Source organism: Colossoma macropomum, unplaced genomic scaffold, assembly GCF_904425465.1.
Source record: "Colossoma macropomum unplaced genomic scaffold, Colossoma_macropomum, whole genome shotgun sequence".
Taxonomy (NCBI): domain Eukaryota; kingdom Metazoa; phylum Chordata; class Actinopteri; order Characiformes; family Serrasalmidae; genus Colossoma; species Colossoma macropomum.
The window spans coordinates 24,268,807-24,286,964 of NW_023494787.1; the positions used below are offsets into that span (position 1 = coordinate 24,268,807).

At 38.6% G+C, this 18,158-nt stretch overlaps 1 protein-coding gene across 1 annotated transcript in view; it reads right to left on the bottom strand.

The window, feature by feature from the left end:
• The window catches only part of csmd3b (CUB and Sushi multiple domains 3b), a 554,192-nt gene that overhangs the window by 196,253 nt on the left and 339,781 nt on the right, over positions 1-18,158 (bottom strand). Inside the window, exons 13-18 of the mRNA XM_036566609.1 lie at positions 12,077-12,259; positions 10,392-10,718; positions 6,946-7,140; positions 6,073-6,211; positions 5,505-5,692; positions 4,029-4,217 (exon numbers count right to left, since the gene is read on the bottom strand). Coding sequence (XP_036422502.1) covers positions 4,029-4,217; positions 5,505-5,692; positions 6,073-6,211; positions 6,946-7,140; positions 10,392-10,718; positions 12,077-12,259 — 1,221 coding nt within the window. The remainder of the gene's footprint in view (positions 1-4,028; positions 4,218-5,504; positions 5,693-6,072; positions 6,212-6,945; positions 7,141-10,391; positions 10,719-12,076; positions 12,260-18,158) is intronic.

Below are 18,158 nucleotides of genomic sequence, written 5' to 3' on the forward strand. Positions count from 1 at the left end.
AAACCTTTGCTAGAGTTCTTTTTGTGGACTTCAGCTAGGCATTCAACACCACAGTGCCAGAGCTGCTGCAGGTCAAACTGTCCTAGCTGTCGGTGTCAGATCCCACCTGCCAGTGGATCATGGATTTCCTGACAAACAGGAAACAGCAGGTGTGGCTAGGAAAACACATAAGTACTGGAGTACCACAAGGTTGTGTACTCTTACCCTGTCTTTTCAATCTCTGACCAATGACTGTGTCTCTAAGAAACCAGTTGTGAAAATCCTGAAGTTTGCAGATGACGGTGGACACGGTAGTCGACTTCAGATGTAGCCCCCCTCCCTACCACACCTCACCATCTAAGGTTCTGTGGTTTCCACTGAAGAGTTTATATCCAGGGATCTGAGGTGGTGCGCAAGAACTCCGCAGTGGACACCACTTCAGATCCCTGGATATGGTACTACCCAGGAACTCCACAGTGGAAAACACAGAGCCATTAATGGTGAGGAGGGCACCACCATATCCAGGGCACCACCATATCTAGGGATCTAAAGTGGGAAAGGAGTCTCTATCGCCAAGAAAGCACAGCAAATAATATTCTTCCTGAGACAGCTGAAGAAATTCAACCTGCTGCAGAGTCTGATGATCCAGTTCTACACAGCTATCGAGTCCATCCTCACATCATCCTTAACCATTTGGTTTGGTTCCTCTACCTCACAAGAATGAGCCAAACTCCAACGCATAATCAGGACAGTAGTCTGCCAGCGCTTCAGGACATCTACAACAGCAGGGTGATGAAGCATGCCGGCAAAATAACAGCTGACCCGTCTCATCCTGGACATCAACTCTTCCAGCCACTTTCTTCTGGTAGAAGATTCAGGGCCATCAAAGCCAGCACAATTGGACATGCTAACAGCTTTTCCCCAGAGCTGTAGAGCTCATTAACCACAGTGGACACTTTGCACTTTAAACTTGACTGAACTAACAAACATCCCTTCCAGTGTTACAGTACAACTCCTCCTGTAACATAACATAAAGCAATTCTGATTCTGATTCTGATAAAGCCCCCCAGAATTGGGCTTTGGAGCAGCGGAACTGCATTATAAAGAGTGATGGAGCACCATCCAATACCTTTAGGATGAGCTGAAGTTTTCCAGAATTAATCGTCCACCATCAGTATTGGACCTCACTAATGCTCTTGTAGCAATCAAATCCTGACAGCAATGTTCCAACATTTAGTGTGAAGCCTTCCTAGAAGAGTAGAGGCTGTTACAGCAGCAAAGGGGCTCCCTATTAATACCCTTGATTTCAGAATAGATTTTGGATGAGCAGATGTCTACACACTTTTGGACATATAGTGTCTTCTGTGACAAAAAACTTGACAAGGATGGCTGAACTTTCTTGAACTTTTTGTTGCTGAATTTAAACTCATTTCACTATAAAAAATTAACAAACTAAAAAAGTAAGTTAACCAACACAGATGCCTAGAAATTTAGATTTTACTGAACTTCAGATAATAAAATGACAGAATGTAGCAGAATGATGTTAACTTACTATTAAAAACTCAATGAACATGAAGTAGAATACATGAACTTATATAATGTTTCACCTTCCCTTTCCGCTACCCCCAACTATCACTGAGCAAAAAATCGACCATGATTTTGATTCACAATAACCTCAAGACAGCCTGGTTACAAGCTTTTTTTAAAGTTAAATAAACAAATTTTGTGATTTATTTGTCTGTTGTATTTGTTAATCCTGATATCTAGAGGTAAACAGCTGCTATTGTACAATGTCATGTTGGTTTGTTTCCTTTCATGGTAGCAAATTGATTTGGTCGGAAAAAAAAATGGAAAACGTTTTTGAAATCTTGTAGGAAGAATTATAAATCACAAATCGGTTTTTTACAAATCCTGTCAACAAGTTTAATCCTGTTGATATGCGTAATCCTCACTGCTGTTTCCACTACAAGCTCTTTTGGAACACCGCTACCCCATACTGATTCTCAGAGCGGGTTTCTCTGTAGGGGGTGTGCAGGTAAAGAATGCTCCTGAATGACTAATCTGGCGAACAGATCAGCTCCTATCAGACGAAGCAGGCATCATGGTAAATAGCCTTTCCGAATCCTCCTCAGTGACGGCCTAATGGCCTCCCATTGTCTTAGCTCCATCCCCTCAGAAAAGGGAAAGTGTCAACGTAATCAGAAAGTGAAAGGACAGGTGACCTAAGAAGCTTTGACATGAGTAACCTATTTCATCAGGCCACAATTTACCTGAGGTGTCAATATGTGTGCAAGGCCGCTGCAGTGTGACAACCTGCAGTCTGCTGCCTCCCTGCAGCCAGCCTCCTTTAACCAGCCTTGCTCTGTCACTGACCTCTCTCCAATTGATCAGCGAATCCATGTCTTCTTTTTGTCATAGAAATTTAAGATTTCTAAAGTCAGTAGCTTTCTGCACAATACATGTACCAAGCTGACATACTGAACCTATTAGGTGTGTAAAAAAGCCTTTAGTCTAACATTCACAATTAATCAGTCTGAAGGTAAAGATTCAACTGCATCACTTTTGAAATCTTAAAATAACAATATTGTTCAGCTTATTTAGTATGATATGCTGTCGTCAGCACTGATATCATTAAAATATGATGATACTAACAGCCTATCAGTTTCTGACTAAATAATTAAATTACATAAATACATTTACTTGGATCTTGTTGCAATCTTTGTCAATTTTGGCCTCAAAATCATCTACCAAAGATACCAAAATATCTTTTTATTATTTTCTGATGAGCATAAAAGTCACACTAGAGCCTTTAAACAAGCAAAACAAACTGTTCCACAAAACAATGCCATCCATCTGACACCAAGATCCCTGCCTGTCCTTTTTAACTGTATGCTTGGAGCAGCTGCTTCCTACTGTCTACTGTTTTTAAGAGACTGGTGGTAGAGGCAGTACAGTTTATCCAGATAACCTGTAAAGTGGTTCACCTTCATGCAACATTTTACTGCCAGATGTTCAATGCTATCAGCTTTAGAAAGATGCCTTCCTACCAAACATCAGTAACGAATTTAACTCTACTGAATTAATGGATTAATGAATTATCAAGATTAATCTGTGAAGACTATTAGCTAGCTAGCTATGTGCAAACGTGAGCCTGAGCTAGCTTTATCAGTAATGACAATTGCATCTGGCTATGCAAAGAGCAGAATGGTTTGGCGTGACTTCAAATTTATCAGGATAAATAAGGGCAAATAATCGGTACTGCTTTAAGGTTAAAGCATCACAAATTATTTATTTATTTTAGTTGTGTCCAATTAGATCTCCTCCAATCACACAATACTATCAATGTGGGGAGGGTAATGGCTAGTATGACTTTCCTCCACTGTTTTTTGAATTGATGCTCAAATTAATGCAACATTATTGGACAGCTGTACACACCTGGAGGAGAATAATAACTACCAATTTAGTTGCGTTAGCTAACAGATGCCCATAATGGCCAGCATGGCGCTAAGTGGAAAAGGAGGGGGAGGACCATCATTCTTACCATAACAAATTTATTTTATCAAGTTATCATCATGAAGCAGCATAAAGGGGAATGATATAAGCAGGACATGCCACTTAAATGTGCAGCGGCAAAAAAACAAGTGAATGACAACTGGCAACAAGAATATGTATCTGTCTGTGCAGGTTATTACATCAAATAGTTCTATGGATTTCACCTAGACTCTACTGGAAATTAATTAAATTTCCATCAAATTACAGTACCGGTGCCCAGCTCTGTTTGCTGCCCAAATGAACCAAATGTGCCGGAGCTCTGGTGTACTCTGACCCACTCTGGCTCAATTTAACTCCTGATGCTAATAGTATGTACTCATTTTTGGCTAAAATAAAATTCTCACGCTATTTTAAAAAGTTAAATGTTTAAAAATATTTAAAAATGTAAAACAAAAAAATCTTGGTGTATTGTCTTTACTTTCTCATTTCTCCTACTGTGTAAATTGCTCCTCCATTTAAAAATAATTCTGAACAATATTGCCCTGGTGGATGCCTACCATCGCATGTGGGCAGAGGGTGGCTCCACCAGTGATTCTTCTCGCAGACCAGGGGTTCTTCATGACTGAGCCGATAGCCCGAGTCACAGCCAAAAGAAACGGTGGAGCCGATGGAGAAGTCCTGGCCGTAACGGAGCCCATTGACAGGAATTCCCGGATCCAGGCAGGAGTAGGCATCCACTGTCACACCTACACAGCACATTTTACAGAGTTGAAAAGTGTTGATTTTTCAGAGTTAAAATTTTAGTGCTGATGAGGGTTGATTCTGGAGTGAGTTGATAAAACCCAGAGTCTGGTGTTGCAGGGGAGTGTAAGCACACAGCAAATTTGCCAGTGTTAAATCTAAGTGTTAAATTTAACGCTTTCTCAGTGTGTATTTAGGTTTACACCAGTCTGAGTTAAGTGTTGATATTTTACGCTACTTTAAGTGTTAAAATTTTAACAGTGTCAGTGTTAAATTTTAAGGGTAAGGAGACGTTCATCACACTGCCTCAGTACATCTGCACATTGTAAACTTATATACATATAATACTAACAAAAGAATTTCTGATTTGTGTAGGCATTAGATATAGCCATTTAGAAAGAAAACCAATTAAGTCAGGACTCTGTGAAAATAGATAAGAAATATACATAAGATACTAAAAATAAGGGTAGCATTGTAGAATCTGTGGCATGTGGCTGCCTTAAATATCGATAATCACACTGCCTCAGAGGTTAAAATCCCTGCAGGGTGATTCATGCACTTCCACTAAACTCAGGCACACTGCACTCTTCAATAAGAAACTAATCTGCTTTCATGATATGACACAAATTGTCACATTTGGATTAGGATTTAGAGAACATTTAGTGCCAAGAAGAGCTGCATAAAAGAGTGTAACCCAACACCAAAATGATTCACTTACAGGGGCAGTAGCACAATACCACTTTTTTTTCTGATAGTGATATCATTATTGAAACTTTGAGTATCAGCTGATACCAACACCAAACCAATATATTTTTATTAAAATCTACCAAACTGCAAAATAAGCTGTTTTTAACCGAAGCACTTCACCCAAGAAGATCACCTAAAAGAAGGCTATCAGGCTGAAATACATGGTTAATGACATCATATCACACAATGTGAGTTTGTTCTATTTCAGACCAAACATTTTGACAGATTTAATCAGATCATTCTTATTTTCCACCGACAGCTGATCCAGCTTTTTCTGCTGGTATATCGGTCAGATACCAATACCTATTGATGCCGATATACTATCTCTATAGAAATCCCCAAAATATGTTTTAAGATTTTAATGTTGAGGTGTATTTGGTGGTGTATGAATTGTATGAATAAGTTCAATCTGTACTTAATGCTGTGCAGTATTTTTCATTCACTTCCACTTTTTCTCTACACACAGCAGGATAAACTAAACAAGAGACTGAAATTCCTTCAAGGAATATATGCATTTTAAGACCATGAAAAAGTGATGCTCTTACTCTCATAGAGGATCTTGAAGCCACTGTTGGAGCGGCTGTTGTCGGTGGTGAAGAGCATGTAGAGGTGATTACTGCTGCTGAACAGGAACTGAGGCACCTGCGTGCCATTAAATGAGCCGATCAGTGGAGACAGAAGGTTGGGCCCATCGTGAATCTCTAGGAAATCACAGTTCAGCTCTGTCTGAAACCTGGGCAATTGCAACAAATGAGAAATCGCATTTGTTATCATTATTGCCATATTGGCCTTTATTGATATGCTTGCGATATGCTAAAAAGCCCTGAAACAAATCACTAAAAGTCTTATGTTTTATTGACAGGTCTCACATGTTCTACATGAGGATATGTGGGTGTTTGGAGGAATCAAGGCATCCACGTTATCCAACAAACATAAATAACTTTGGTCAAAATAACACAGGCCTGTCTTTAACCATGCCACATTAACGGTGTGCAAACAAGACATATCGCATATTGCAGATATATAATCAAAGTAAAGTACTTTGTCCATATTGTGAAGCCTTCCAAGAGATTCGTGCACTATGCCATTTTTAAAATGAGAGGAAACGCGTACTTCTCAAAGCTGATCTTGATAGAGCGTCCTGGTTCAGCTTCTATAACCCATTCACAGCTGAGAGAGTCTTTATAGTATCCTGGCCATCCCGGAGACAGGATGGTCCCACTTGGAGCTGAGAAGTGACCACCACAAGGAGCTGTGGACAAAGATTTAGAAGGTACTTACGACACACAGTGGGTATAAAAGAAAAATGAGAAAATCTGTGAACTCGTCTGAGAAGTTTTCTTCTACGAAGGAGTGAATATTTTTGAAATTATTTTGAAGAGGAATCAATTACTGTTGATTTGATATACTCTACATAACCTTATATGTATCTGGTAAATGGGGACATTTTTTCATGAATGTATTTATTATGGGGGCATATGAGGTCAGAAATTTTATTCTGTTCCCTCAGTGACTGCTATCGCAATCTTTATCAGAGAGTGCTGTTCTCCCTCTTATTTTTCCCCATCACAGCAGCCCTGAGTATACTCAGTGGCCATACTGTCTATAAATGAAGATCAAACAATGAAGCACCAGTGCTGAAATGTTATCATAGCAATTTTCACCTTTACAATGCAATAACTGTCTCTCAGTCAGTGCCGAGCAGCAGATATGAGGCCCCTTTAGGCCGCCATTCTCAGCTCTCCTGACCATATGAGAGGTGTTGCAACATAATCAGGTTCACACTGAGCACAGAACAAGAGACTGACAGGAAGCTTAATGCCTAGAGATAGGTGGTCCGCTAGCCACTGGTCTCCACTCCATGCTCCCACAATCTCTGGCTAAGTGGCAGACACATGCTCACTTCTTCTGCATAGGAAGAAAGTGATATGGTAATAATTGACCTCCCAATTGCACGCCTCTCTGTAGTGGAGCTGGGGTAATTACCTTCACACTTTGGGATGGGACCGCTCCACATCACCTTGCCACTGTCTAGCTCACAGGTGACAGTCTCTGCACCCTGGGTCTTGATGAAGCCATCCTCGCAGATGACCGAGATGGAGCTGCCCAGCTGGAAGTTGTCACCAAATCGCCGGGCGTTAAGAGGAATCCCAGGATCCGGACACTCGTTATGACCAAATGCTGTTTAGGGGTGAAAAAAAGAAATAGCAAGGGCTAATAAGATCCCAAGACACTTCTTCATAGTAGAAATTGGCATATTTGCAAGTTGCGAAAAGTGTCTGTCCAGTCATAAGTAAGGCACTGTTCAAATAACTGCTTCTTAAACTACTTTTTAAGAATCTATGAACACTTGTAACATGTTATAATACATTCTTAAGCCATTACAAATTTGGCTATGAAAATGCATTACACTTTATGGCCATGTATATTATACATTATGGATTGTTAATATAATGCATTATAAGAAGTATTCACTGCATGTTATATAGTCAGTACCAAAGAAACTCAGTTTCAGCTTGCATAGTGCATTATAACCTGGCTAGTGATTTTATGATTCTTTTAATAACTTATGATCTGGAATGGAATATTAGCTGATATTGCCATTTTTAATGTATTGCAAGCTTCAGTAAAGTGACAAAGTTTATGTACTTATCATAATGGGTATAGATTATTACTGACAGACATATGATATTATAACCTAATTATAATAATATAATATATAAATATAATATATAATATATAATAATATAATGTATATAAGAACTTAAACCTTAACACTTAAGCTGTATTAATGAGCTATAAATAAAGTGAGACATATGTTAGTCTAAAGAAAAGTTTATCTGAGCCATGGCAATCATAGCATGATTCACTGTGTGTGGCAGACTAGGCAGGTTAAAATGCAGGCTGGTTCCTTTGGCACTGACAATATAACATGTTATGAACAACATTTATACTGCATTATGTCAACAAGTCACAATGCATAATAAACATGGCTATATAGTGTATCACTGTACAATTAAGATTTCTGATGGTTTATATATGTGCCACGCCTCCCTCAGACTCTGCTGATACTTCTAAGACTCTTGTCCTCCTGAACTCCAACTCCCATAATTCATGACATGACTCAGAACTCTCAGGCACCAGCCTATCCTATATCAGCTTCGCCCGATTACTGATTCTTCTAAACTGTATATAGCTCTATATACTGTTTGTTTGTCCTTACTTCTTTGTGAAGTATTGCCCCAGTTTCACTAAGCGTGCCGAGCGTTGTCTATCTGCCTGTCCCATTGTATTTTTGACCTGATTTGTTTTGTTCTTTTGACTTTTTTGGACGTCCCTTTCAGACAGCAGCACCCACTGAAGCATGCTAGGCTAAAGGCTAAAAGCTAACCTTAAGACACTGGCTTTTCCTTCCACTCTCCCTTTAACACATTAACTCATTACAGTCTGATGCCTGCTCATTTGATCACAAACTACACTAACCTACCTCAGACTGCAACTCACTAGATGGGAGGTGAGAGACTTCGCTTGTTTTGAACTATATTTTTGTTGCATTATCTGTGCTTATTTGCAGTATACCAGTATAACAGTGACAAGAAAAAACATATCTACCTTTCAACTGGTATACTGGATAAACCAGTATATTGCCCACTGCTAAAATAATTTGTAATGCCTTTTATAAATATGTATAGCCATGTTCACAATGCCTTACGAATGCATTATAATGTGTTATGCATTTGTTCAGTGTCTTACAGACAGTATTAGAAAGTATTACCAAAAATGTGTTCAACATCTAAAATACTAAACAGCATGACTCTGAAGATTTTTGCACCAGCAAAGGGCTCATGTTACAAGATTTCATCATTGTGTGTTTGAGTGTGGGTGTGCACACCACACAATCTAAATCCAAGTCTGAACCAAAAGCAAACCTACAATTTATAATCTTGGCAAATGTTCTAACTGCTTGAAGTCTGCTTTCACCAGAGGAGTTTTTACCTGCAATCAAATGCAAAACATAATGTTTCTTTTGCAAGTGGCACCAGCAGGAAATCAGGAGGTACAAGATGAAAAGCGAACGGCTCTAGAGAGGCTCTTTTCAGCTGTTTCTTCAACTCAAAGTACTGAAACAAGACTTCAGCCGCCTCCACAATTCCAGACACTTTCCCACTAAGGGCACTGTTTATTAATCTACTTAGAGCTATTGACCTCCTAGCTGTGTTTCACTTTTTTTCAGGACTTTATGAAGCATACAATGGACCCTGAGGCAGATGGCTTGGAAGGCTGCTGCCCTCAGAGAACTCAAACAGCCTGTCTGACTGCCTGATGGATGTCTTGTGACAGGAAAGGCCTGCAAGAAGGACACAACGTTTGTCAGAACGAATACAGATTTAACAGTGCTCCATCACATTCCTGACAGCTCTTTACAGACAACACGGAGCAACGTGTCAGTCCATCGAAGAGGCCAGATCTTACAGTCCTTTCTAATGAGAGAAGCCTAATATGCTCACTACAAAAAAAAAAAGCCTTTTTCTTTCGGAGGCTTTGATGGATCGTCGTGACATTTTGTGTCTCCTTTAAGAAAGAACATTACGGTGTCACTGCATAGATTAAATTCATGCATGCATGAACTGAAGACCAAAAGAAGGGGGAGCAACACTGGCTTTATGATGAAATGAACGCGAGACAAGCTGTCCTGTTGCAGTCCGATATCACTTTAAATGCTGGATTAAATCAACCATAATGTCTGTGCATGTAAGTACAGAACATGTAAATGAAATGGCAAATAAAAATCAAAAGCAATAGTAATATTTACTTCTGGGTTTAACAGTTAAAAAGACTGGTAAAAAGAAAAAGGGAAGGAAAAGGAAAAAGACTGGTTACATTATATCGTTCCTCTCATAAACATTGTAGGTCCATTTTTTTGTTTAACACCATTTGAAAATACCTGCTGCTTTTCACACCATGAATATTTCATGTTTGTAAGTTTTTAAAGTTACACTAACAGAGTTCAAAATGAGTTAAAAATTCTAGAGGTTCCATTATGGCAGAGATACTAGGTTTTCACGTAACAACATCCTCTACAGTATACAAACTTGGCCAAAATATCGCTTAAATAAATAAAAATATTTTTGTTTGCAAATTTTAGTGTAAAATGTATATTTATTTCCTGAGTTTAACACAACATTATGTGTTAATATATTATTTTTTCCCCAATATGTTAAATTCAGCAAATAAACAAAAAAAAAAAATCCTAAATTTTTACTTAGGAAATCAATAAAACGTTTTATTTGGTCAGGGGTGTCTTTGTTTCTACTGTTAAAAATGCTCAATGTCTTCATGCAAAATTACTGCCCTATAAATGTAAATGTACAGTCAAATTGCATATTATAACCACATGGACAGGTCTAAAAGGCTACGAAAGGCGGACGCACTGCTGTAGGTGATGTTGAAGCCTCGGCCGGACATGGAGTGGTCAGCTTGGAACTCTAGGCGGAGGATGTTGCTGTTGCTGGTGAGGTGAGATGGCACTTCTGTCCCAGTGAAGCGTCCCAGCACAGCAGAGTCCAGCAGCTCCCCGTCCTTCACTGTGAGGATGTCATATGGAGCCTCCAAGTCAAAGTCATTGAAGGCCAGGTGGATGCGGCTGCCAGGCTCTGACAGAATCAGCCACACGCAGTTCAGGTTGTTCCCATAGCCTTCTGGGTAATCCGGAGAGAGGACTGTACCCATAGGAGCGGTGAAGTTTGACAGACAGGGAACTGGAAGAATAGAAGTGAATAGAAATGCAGTTAAAGAAATGTATAGTTACCTCTTCATATAGGTCTGCTAGTGGTGTACATTAAGGTGTCCCCAGTATGTCTGAACTGCTTTACTTGCTAATTTTACACTGGAAGAACTTCATCTTCAAAAGCTTTAGCGAAGTAAATGTTAAGGCTTTGTTCATACACAGCATGTCATCTCTTTAAATAAGTGAGTTCAGCTACCTTGAGGTGTGGCCATTGCTGACATGGGCTTTAATTTCTCATAGACAGCTTGTCTAATCTAAAGAGAAAAGCACTGCACATAGAATGGGACATTCTGGAGCAGCTATATATGAGCCTAACATCACCATACCCAATGCCAAGCTTTGGCTAGCACAGTTTAAAGCCCCCCAGCACTGGACTGTGAAGCAGTGGAACTGCATTCTCTGGAGTGATGGCGCACCATCCAAACCTTTGGGATGAGTTGAAATGGTGTTTGTAATTCAGAACTAATCATCCAACATCAGTAGCTAACCTCACAAATGCTAAAGGCTGAATACAATCAAATAACAGCAATGTGGTAACATCTACTGCTAACCCATCCCTGAAGTATATAGGCTGTTACAGCAGCAAAAGGTGGACATACCCTCTATTAATACTCTTGATTTCAGAAGAAACTTTGGATGAGCAGGTCTCTACAAGATTTTGGACATATACTGTATGTGAACCATAGCCACTGCAGCCTTGTGGCTCTATTATCTTGCTCAGTATAGATCCAATCATCAAAATAAAGTGTCTGGGTAAGAAAAACATGCCACAAAAATAATAATGCTAAAAATCGATTCTCACTTAGAAAATATCAAAACCATTACTTTAGCGGAACATGGAGAAGCTCACAAACCGCAGGCAATTAGGTCCCACACTCCATCTGAAATATTAATGTTGCATATGGCATTGATGGTCTACAGGCTATAAATAGGTCTGATCTGATCACTACTCCAATTAGACATGGGAGGAATTTTGGCTCTGCAGTCTGCAGCAAGTATTCCCAAAGAAAAGTGTCTATATATAGAGGATGTCATTATAAGTAAACTTTTTTAGCATCTGATATAAGCCAATCAGCTCTATTTTATTTCAAACCTCTGTGCTCTTTCTGGAGACCCAGCAAGAGCGAGTCAATAAAAAAAAGCCTTGACGGTTTATTTAGGTTTCCCATTATACCAAAATAGAATAATTTACTTTACAGAAACAACTCTCCAAACAACCATGCATTGCACATATAATGTGCTCGAGAACAACGTCAGCCTTACATAAAAGCAAACATTTGCTCTAATGGGGCAGTATATCCTAGCTTATTATCTACAACATTTACTCACAGATGCAGATTGGGACATTGGCAGACCACTGGTTGTTATTCTGGCAGGATATAGTCTTCTCTCCAATCAGCTCGAAGCCGAACTGGCACTCAAAGCGCAGTACATCTCCATTAGAGAAGCCGTCTCCTTCCCTCATGCCATAGAGAGGTGTGCCAGGGTCCCCACAACTCTCCTTGTCGATTTCTATGGAGAACAAATAAACCATTCACTGAAGCACACTGATTCATAAAGAAAGCTATACATTGCACTTGCCATTTAATGACAATGTATATTGCCACTACATAATTTATGGTATGAAGAGTATGCAGAGGTGGGTTAAACACCTAAACTCCAAGGACCTTGGCATTCATTTCCCACTCTCATAACTATGTACTTGCATATTTCTAGTATTACCAACAAATTTATTGTACTTTCACATTTACGCCATTTAGGTTAATGAATATTACAAAAAGTCTAAAATCGAATTGGCTGAGGTGTTGTAATATATGTGTGATGTAGATGTACGTATATATGACTGTGCATAGATGGCAACCAAGGCTACTGTTAACAAACTATATTGTTTGACGGACAATTTCTTCATTGTGATTATTATGCATGATTAATATTAGTATACTACATTATTTGTAAAGCATAACTTGTTGCAGTTTATCATTTATTTTGATGATACCTTTTTTTTAAGATAAGAAAAGTTGTGTGTTGATTTCACCATGGTTAAGGGGGTTTTATACTCCCCTTCGCCTGACAAAACCTTGTATATGTGGTAAAATTACTGTAAAGGCTTTTATACACCGGGTTTGATTTGTTTGTGACTTATTTGGATGTCAATAGGTTAACATGAACATGTGTTTTACTTATGATACGTTGTTTACTAATTTGTCAGATGGCAAAAACACAAGTTTATTTTTTTACCCTCTGTTCAATGTTTTATAAATGACATGAACTCACTTGACCAATTACTGTCATCTCTGTTGCTGGCATGATGACAACCATGACAGATGACAGATTGTCTGTGTCCCAGTTACTGACAGCTATACTTTAGCTATACTTAATCCTTTAGACAAATGTCTAAAGGATTAATTTGTCTTCTGCTTTGTAATGAGTGAGCTAGCATCTCCAAAATCCATTCAAAATGAGTTACAGAGATCCAAACAATATGTGAAACCACTCAAGGTTTCCTTTTGCTTTTGCAAAACAAAAAGTTGCCAACCTGGTGTTACCATCTGCCTTTTTTGTGAGGAGCAAAGAATATCTTTGTGCACCTGGAGAGATTCTATCCAATTGTTTTTTTCGAAGCATGAACAAAACAATGGAATTCAAAAGAAAGTGTGTTGTGTTGATATAGTGGATATAGTCTGATGTAAAACAATCATGATGGAAAATTTGCATTTTCTTTTTGTTTATTTGAATCATGATCAGTATCTAGAACTTCCTCCACAGCTAACTGTGAGGCAGGCCAAAAGAATTTGCTGCACTAGTTAGATAAGGTTGACTCCAGAAAGCATGCAGGAGAACAAGTATGGCCCCCACACAATGAGGAGGCAGCCGGCAAGACACACATCATGCCCCTTCCTGCATGAGCCTGACCCTAGTTCACCTCACCTTGATAGCACCCTACATGGAGCCTTACATGGAGCAGCAGGCTACTGGAGAGGACAATACATCTTAGCAGACACCTCACACAGCCTCGGCGAGTTGAACTGTGAACCCCGTTGTGCTCCTCATATGAATTCTCATATGAAACGAGGGAAGGAGGGAGAAAGAATAACTCCAGTAAATTATTTTTAAGGCCAAATTAATGTTGGCACTCATTGGGGGGATTTTTCCTTAGGTGTAATGGAAGTCTTTGGCCAGTGCTTGATGTATGGCATTAATTTCCTGCGTGACACACTCTTTATGAGTGCCACAATGCCCCCGCTCTCTGGTTCAATCTGGAGGGAGGGCTGGGGAAGGTTAGGCCGTATTTACTGCTTTGTGCTGTACAACGGTGGGAAAATGGAGAACAAATTGCCTGCAGAAATCCACAGCATCTGAATAATCTCGGACGACGCTATGCTTAACTGAAAGGTCAGCATGTCTGCTGGGAATCTGTGAGCAGCTATAGTGCTGCTCAACATGATGGGCATTCTGTGCTCATATGCCTCCAGACCTTGCTAGCCTTAGAAAAAGCAACAATGCTCATACACAGTAACGTACACAGTGTGAATACACATACAGAGCCTGCAAAAGTTACAGTTTGACCTCTGTTTTTCTTGCAGTAATTACCAAGTAACACCATCCGTGAACTATAACTGAACTGTAGCTGGGCTCATTAAATCACCCTTCATGTAAAAGTCAGTAAACACGCTTTAATTTCAAGCCATTCTTTAGAATATAGACAGGTGATTCATCTAGTTCTTCGCTTGGTTCTATGGACAATGGCCCATTTCAATAATTGTGTCTTCATGCATCTCTTAGAAGGCCTCGTTATCCCAAACTCAATTATTGCTGGCGATTTGTGTCCAACCACTCAGCATTTCTGAAACTTACTCCAGGTTGATTTGCACTCCTAAGCCAAAAATGAAGAGTTGTTCAAAGATGAGGATACAGGAGTAAAGTACAAACAACCAGACACCATCATCATTCAAATCACTCCATTCTAGCTGAGCTTTTTATTCTTGGTTGGGGTTTATGTAAATATTTTTTGCAGTATGGAATAATCACAAGGTTATGTATGAGTAAAATATTAAAGGGACTGTATCTCTTTAAATCACATTCTTAGAGCTCTGAAAAACTGCTTTCATTAGAAGTCTGAAATAACCTACTGCTTATAAGATTTCTGGCTATGAAGCTGTACAACGGATAAAACATCAGTATAAGACCGTTCCACATGGGACAATAAACAATGCTAATACACTATGAGAGATGAATACAATTTACCTTAAAACATAAAAGCATATTCGTGAACAGCAAATGATGCATAATGTATAATAAGTAACTCTTTTTTGATGTTAAACTTTAATCTTATAAGAGACGTCAATAGTCATGACTAGCGTTCCAATTGTAAAACAGAAATGGCCAATGCTAATGACACATGCAAGAGATTGAAGCAACCAGCATTATGAAAATGTCATTATCAGACTTAAAAGTAGTGCTAGCATATCACTTTGAAATCAAACAATATGTACTATTGAATGGGGCTTGCACTTTATATTATTACGAATTAGTGCAGTACACTTACATAGAATCATGAAGTTCTTCTTCAACTAAAGAGCTCTACCACTTTATTTTTTAACCAAAGCGATGACATGGCTCCTAAAAATTAAATTAATCAACATATTTTATCCCTAAAAACTGCATATTCTGTTATTAATCTTGAGACTTATTCTATTATTAATCTTAAAAGAATGGTTTGACAAAAAAATCTGACATAATTCCACCCATATATATTTTCTGAATATATATTTTCCACTTACCCAAATGTAGTTAATCAGACAAGATATGTCTGGTGTCCATATTTAGCTTATTTAGCTTAGTGTTGGAGCTATAAGACTAACATCGTCAACAAACACTACAACTCAACATGCACTCCAATCTTTTCAGTAAATACATCCATAAAATTACTTTCAACTCATCCAAACTGCATCCAGCTCTTCAGAAAGGTTGCAGAAACTTGTTAATGTGGTTTATAGCACATTATGACTGTATTTATGGAAAAGATCTGGGTGACTATTGTATCTAGTGTTTGTTAGCAACACAGCCCCAGTGATAATCTGAAGAAGCAAAATTTAAACATTAAACATGTCTCAGCTGATCGTCAGTATTTGTGGTAAAGTGGTAAGTGGTACATTTGATTTTCGCTAAACCATTCCTTTACGCCTTGAAGGATTTTTCTCCAAAAAGCACTGTAGACCACTTTTATTCATTGTTGGGAGTGGGCTTTATACATACAAAATATCAGTTGATAGTAATTATCAACTGATATCCACAAAAAAACTCGCAATATTCTAAACTGTTACGAATGGATATACAACATTTTTTAAATCAAACTCACTTCACTCATTTTAAGAATTATTTAGTTTTTACTGGAAAACCAATATTTTTATGCAGTTATGAAAGCGAAGAATTCAAACGTAAGACCACATATGGATATCTTAGTGTTTCAGAGGTTACAATTCTAGCAAGTAGCAAGAACTTCACTTGATCTAGGTCCTACATAAGATGATTTCAGAGTTTCAACAAAGGAAATGTACAATACCATGCACTACAGAACTAGAAATGAAAACCACTGGGCTAAGGATCTACAGAGCTAACCAATCCATAAACAACACCTTCAAGAACAGACTACAACAACTGTGTGACATAAACTGTACACAGCTTATGTAATGAGATTTTGCTTTTGGGGCAATTTTTTGCTGATTTTTTTTTTAACAGTCACTTTGCAATAACATCAACACGCCCCATTTAAGTGCACAATGTGTACATTCACCATGCTCTCTGTTCCTCTGCACCTGAAGGTAGTTCTGCGGTGAATATGACATTTTCTGTACAAGCAAAACCCAGCTTATGCTTTACAGAGTGCTGCTCGGGCCGGTAATCACGTGAAAAATGACCTTCATCTTTGAGCACCACAAAGAAGATGTCAACATGCTATCTAGCGTAAAATCTGCACTATTGTGTAAAATTTTGTTACTTGACAGGTGATGAATTGGTCAGACCAGAAGAATAGGACACCTCAATACAACTCGTGGAATGAATTAATCTGACTTCAAAGGGGTGCCAGTGTCCACAATAAGGATTGCTATATTCTATAGAGGTGTTAGATGCACCCCTGCTTTAAATTCTTTGGACAATCAAATCTATTTGTGTATATATAGTCATAAAAACCCAGCAACATTATTAAAGCCTTAATTCTTAAATGAAATTCAGCAATTGTAACTGACCCCAATATAACTGTAAACAGCATTAAGGGTCAGAGCCTGACAGATGCTTTGTGCAGTTAACTTATTGAAATCTTAGAGAAACAAAAGAATAAAAAAAACTACTCTGATGCAACATCTCATAAAGTCCTGTTCTAGAAAAAGTGTGGTAGGACACTGACACAAAATATACTGCCTTCAGAGAAAAAGAACTTTTTCTAATATTTGAGCTTCCATGAAACACACTGGACCAGATAAATATGTGGGAAGGGGAAGCACACAAAATGCTTTCCTGCAGCCGCAGTAATATTTTATTTTAGCTCTGCTACACAACATTGACATAACCATGCCATAAACATGTCATAGAAAATGTTATGTGCTGTCAGAAGTTTTTCTCCAGATTATGTCCAGCAATAAAACAGTGGTTGACAACTGCACATTTAGAAAAATTAGCATGTGACCTCTACACCTTCAGAACTGTACTACCTGCTCTTCTTTCAAATCTAACCTTAAGATTTAGCTTATCATGCAGTACTAACCTACTACAGCCAAAGCAATCTCTCACCACTCAATCACTTATTTCATTCACTTACATGTTTTGTCTTATTTATCTTATATGTCGTTGCTTTCGCAACAAAAACTTGTTTGACACCATCAGCTGCCCTTTACATTGTGTAAAAATTTCAAGATGAAAGGACCAATAGAAATTAGAAGTCTGTATTCAGGGGATCCACCACAATATTTTGCAGTGTGGGGCTAATTTTCATCGTCATGCATGGTAACAGGCGGTTTAACCATTGTAGTGCAGAAGGGAGTGGAACAAAAGATACGTGTAGAAGAACCCCACGAATAAACAATGTAAGAATAATATTGTGGCGTTCACCATTGGCCAGGCTGCCATAAGGAGCTCAGGGGGTGTGGTCATGCAAAGTGGTTCTCAGGAGGCGCCACACTACCAGCACAAAAATAGACATCTATTTTTGTTGCTGTTTATGTTGTTGCTGTTGTAAGTATGTAGTTGCAATTATTTGAGTGATTGTGTCTGAGGAGGATGGGCTTTTTAAATGTAACTAGTGGTTAGAAGTGTCTACCTTCCTCGAATGTCATGTTCTCCTATATTAACCCCTCCCTGTATTTTGTGCTATTTGGCTGGGAATTTCTTGCTGCCTGTTGAAGTACTTGTTCAA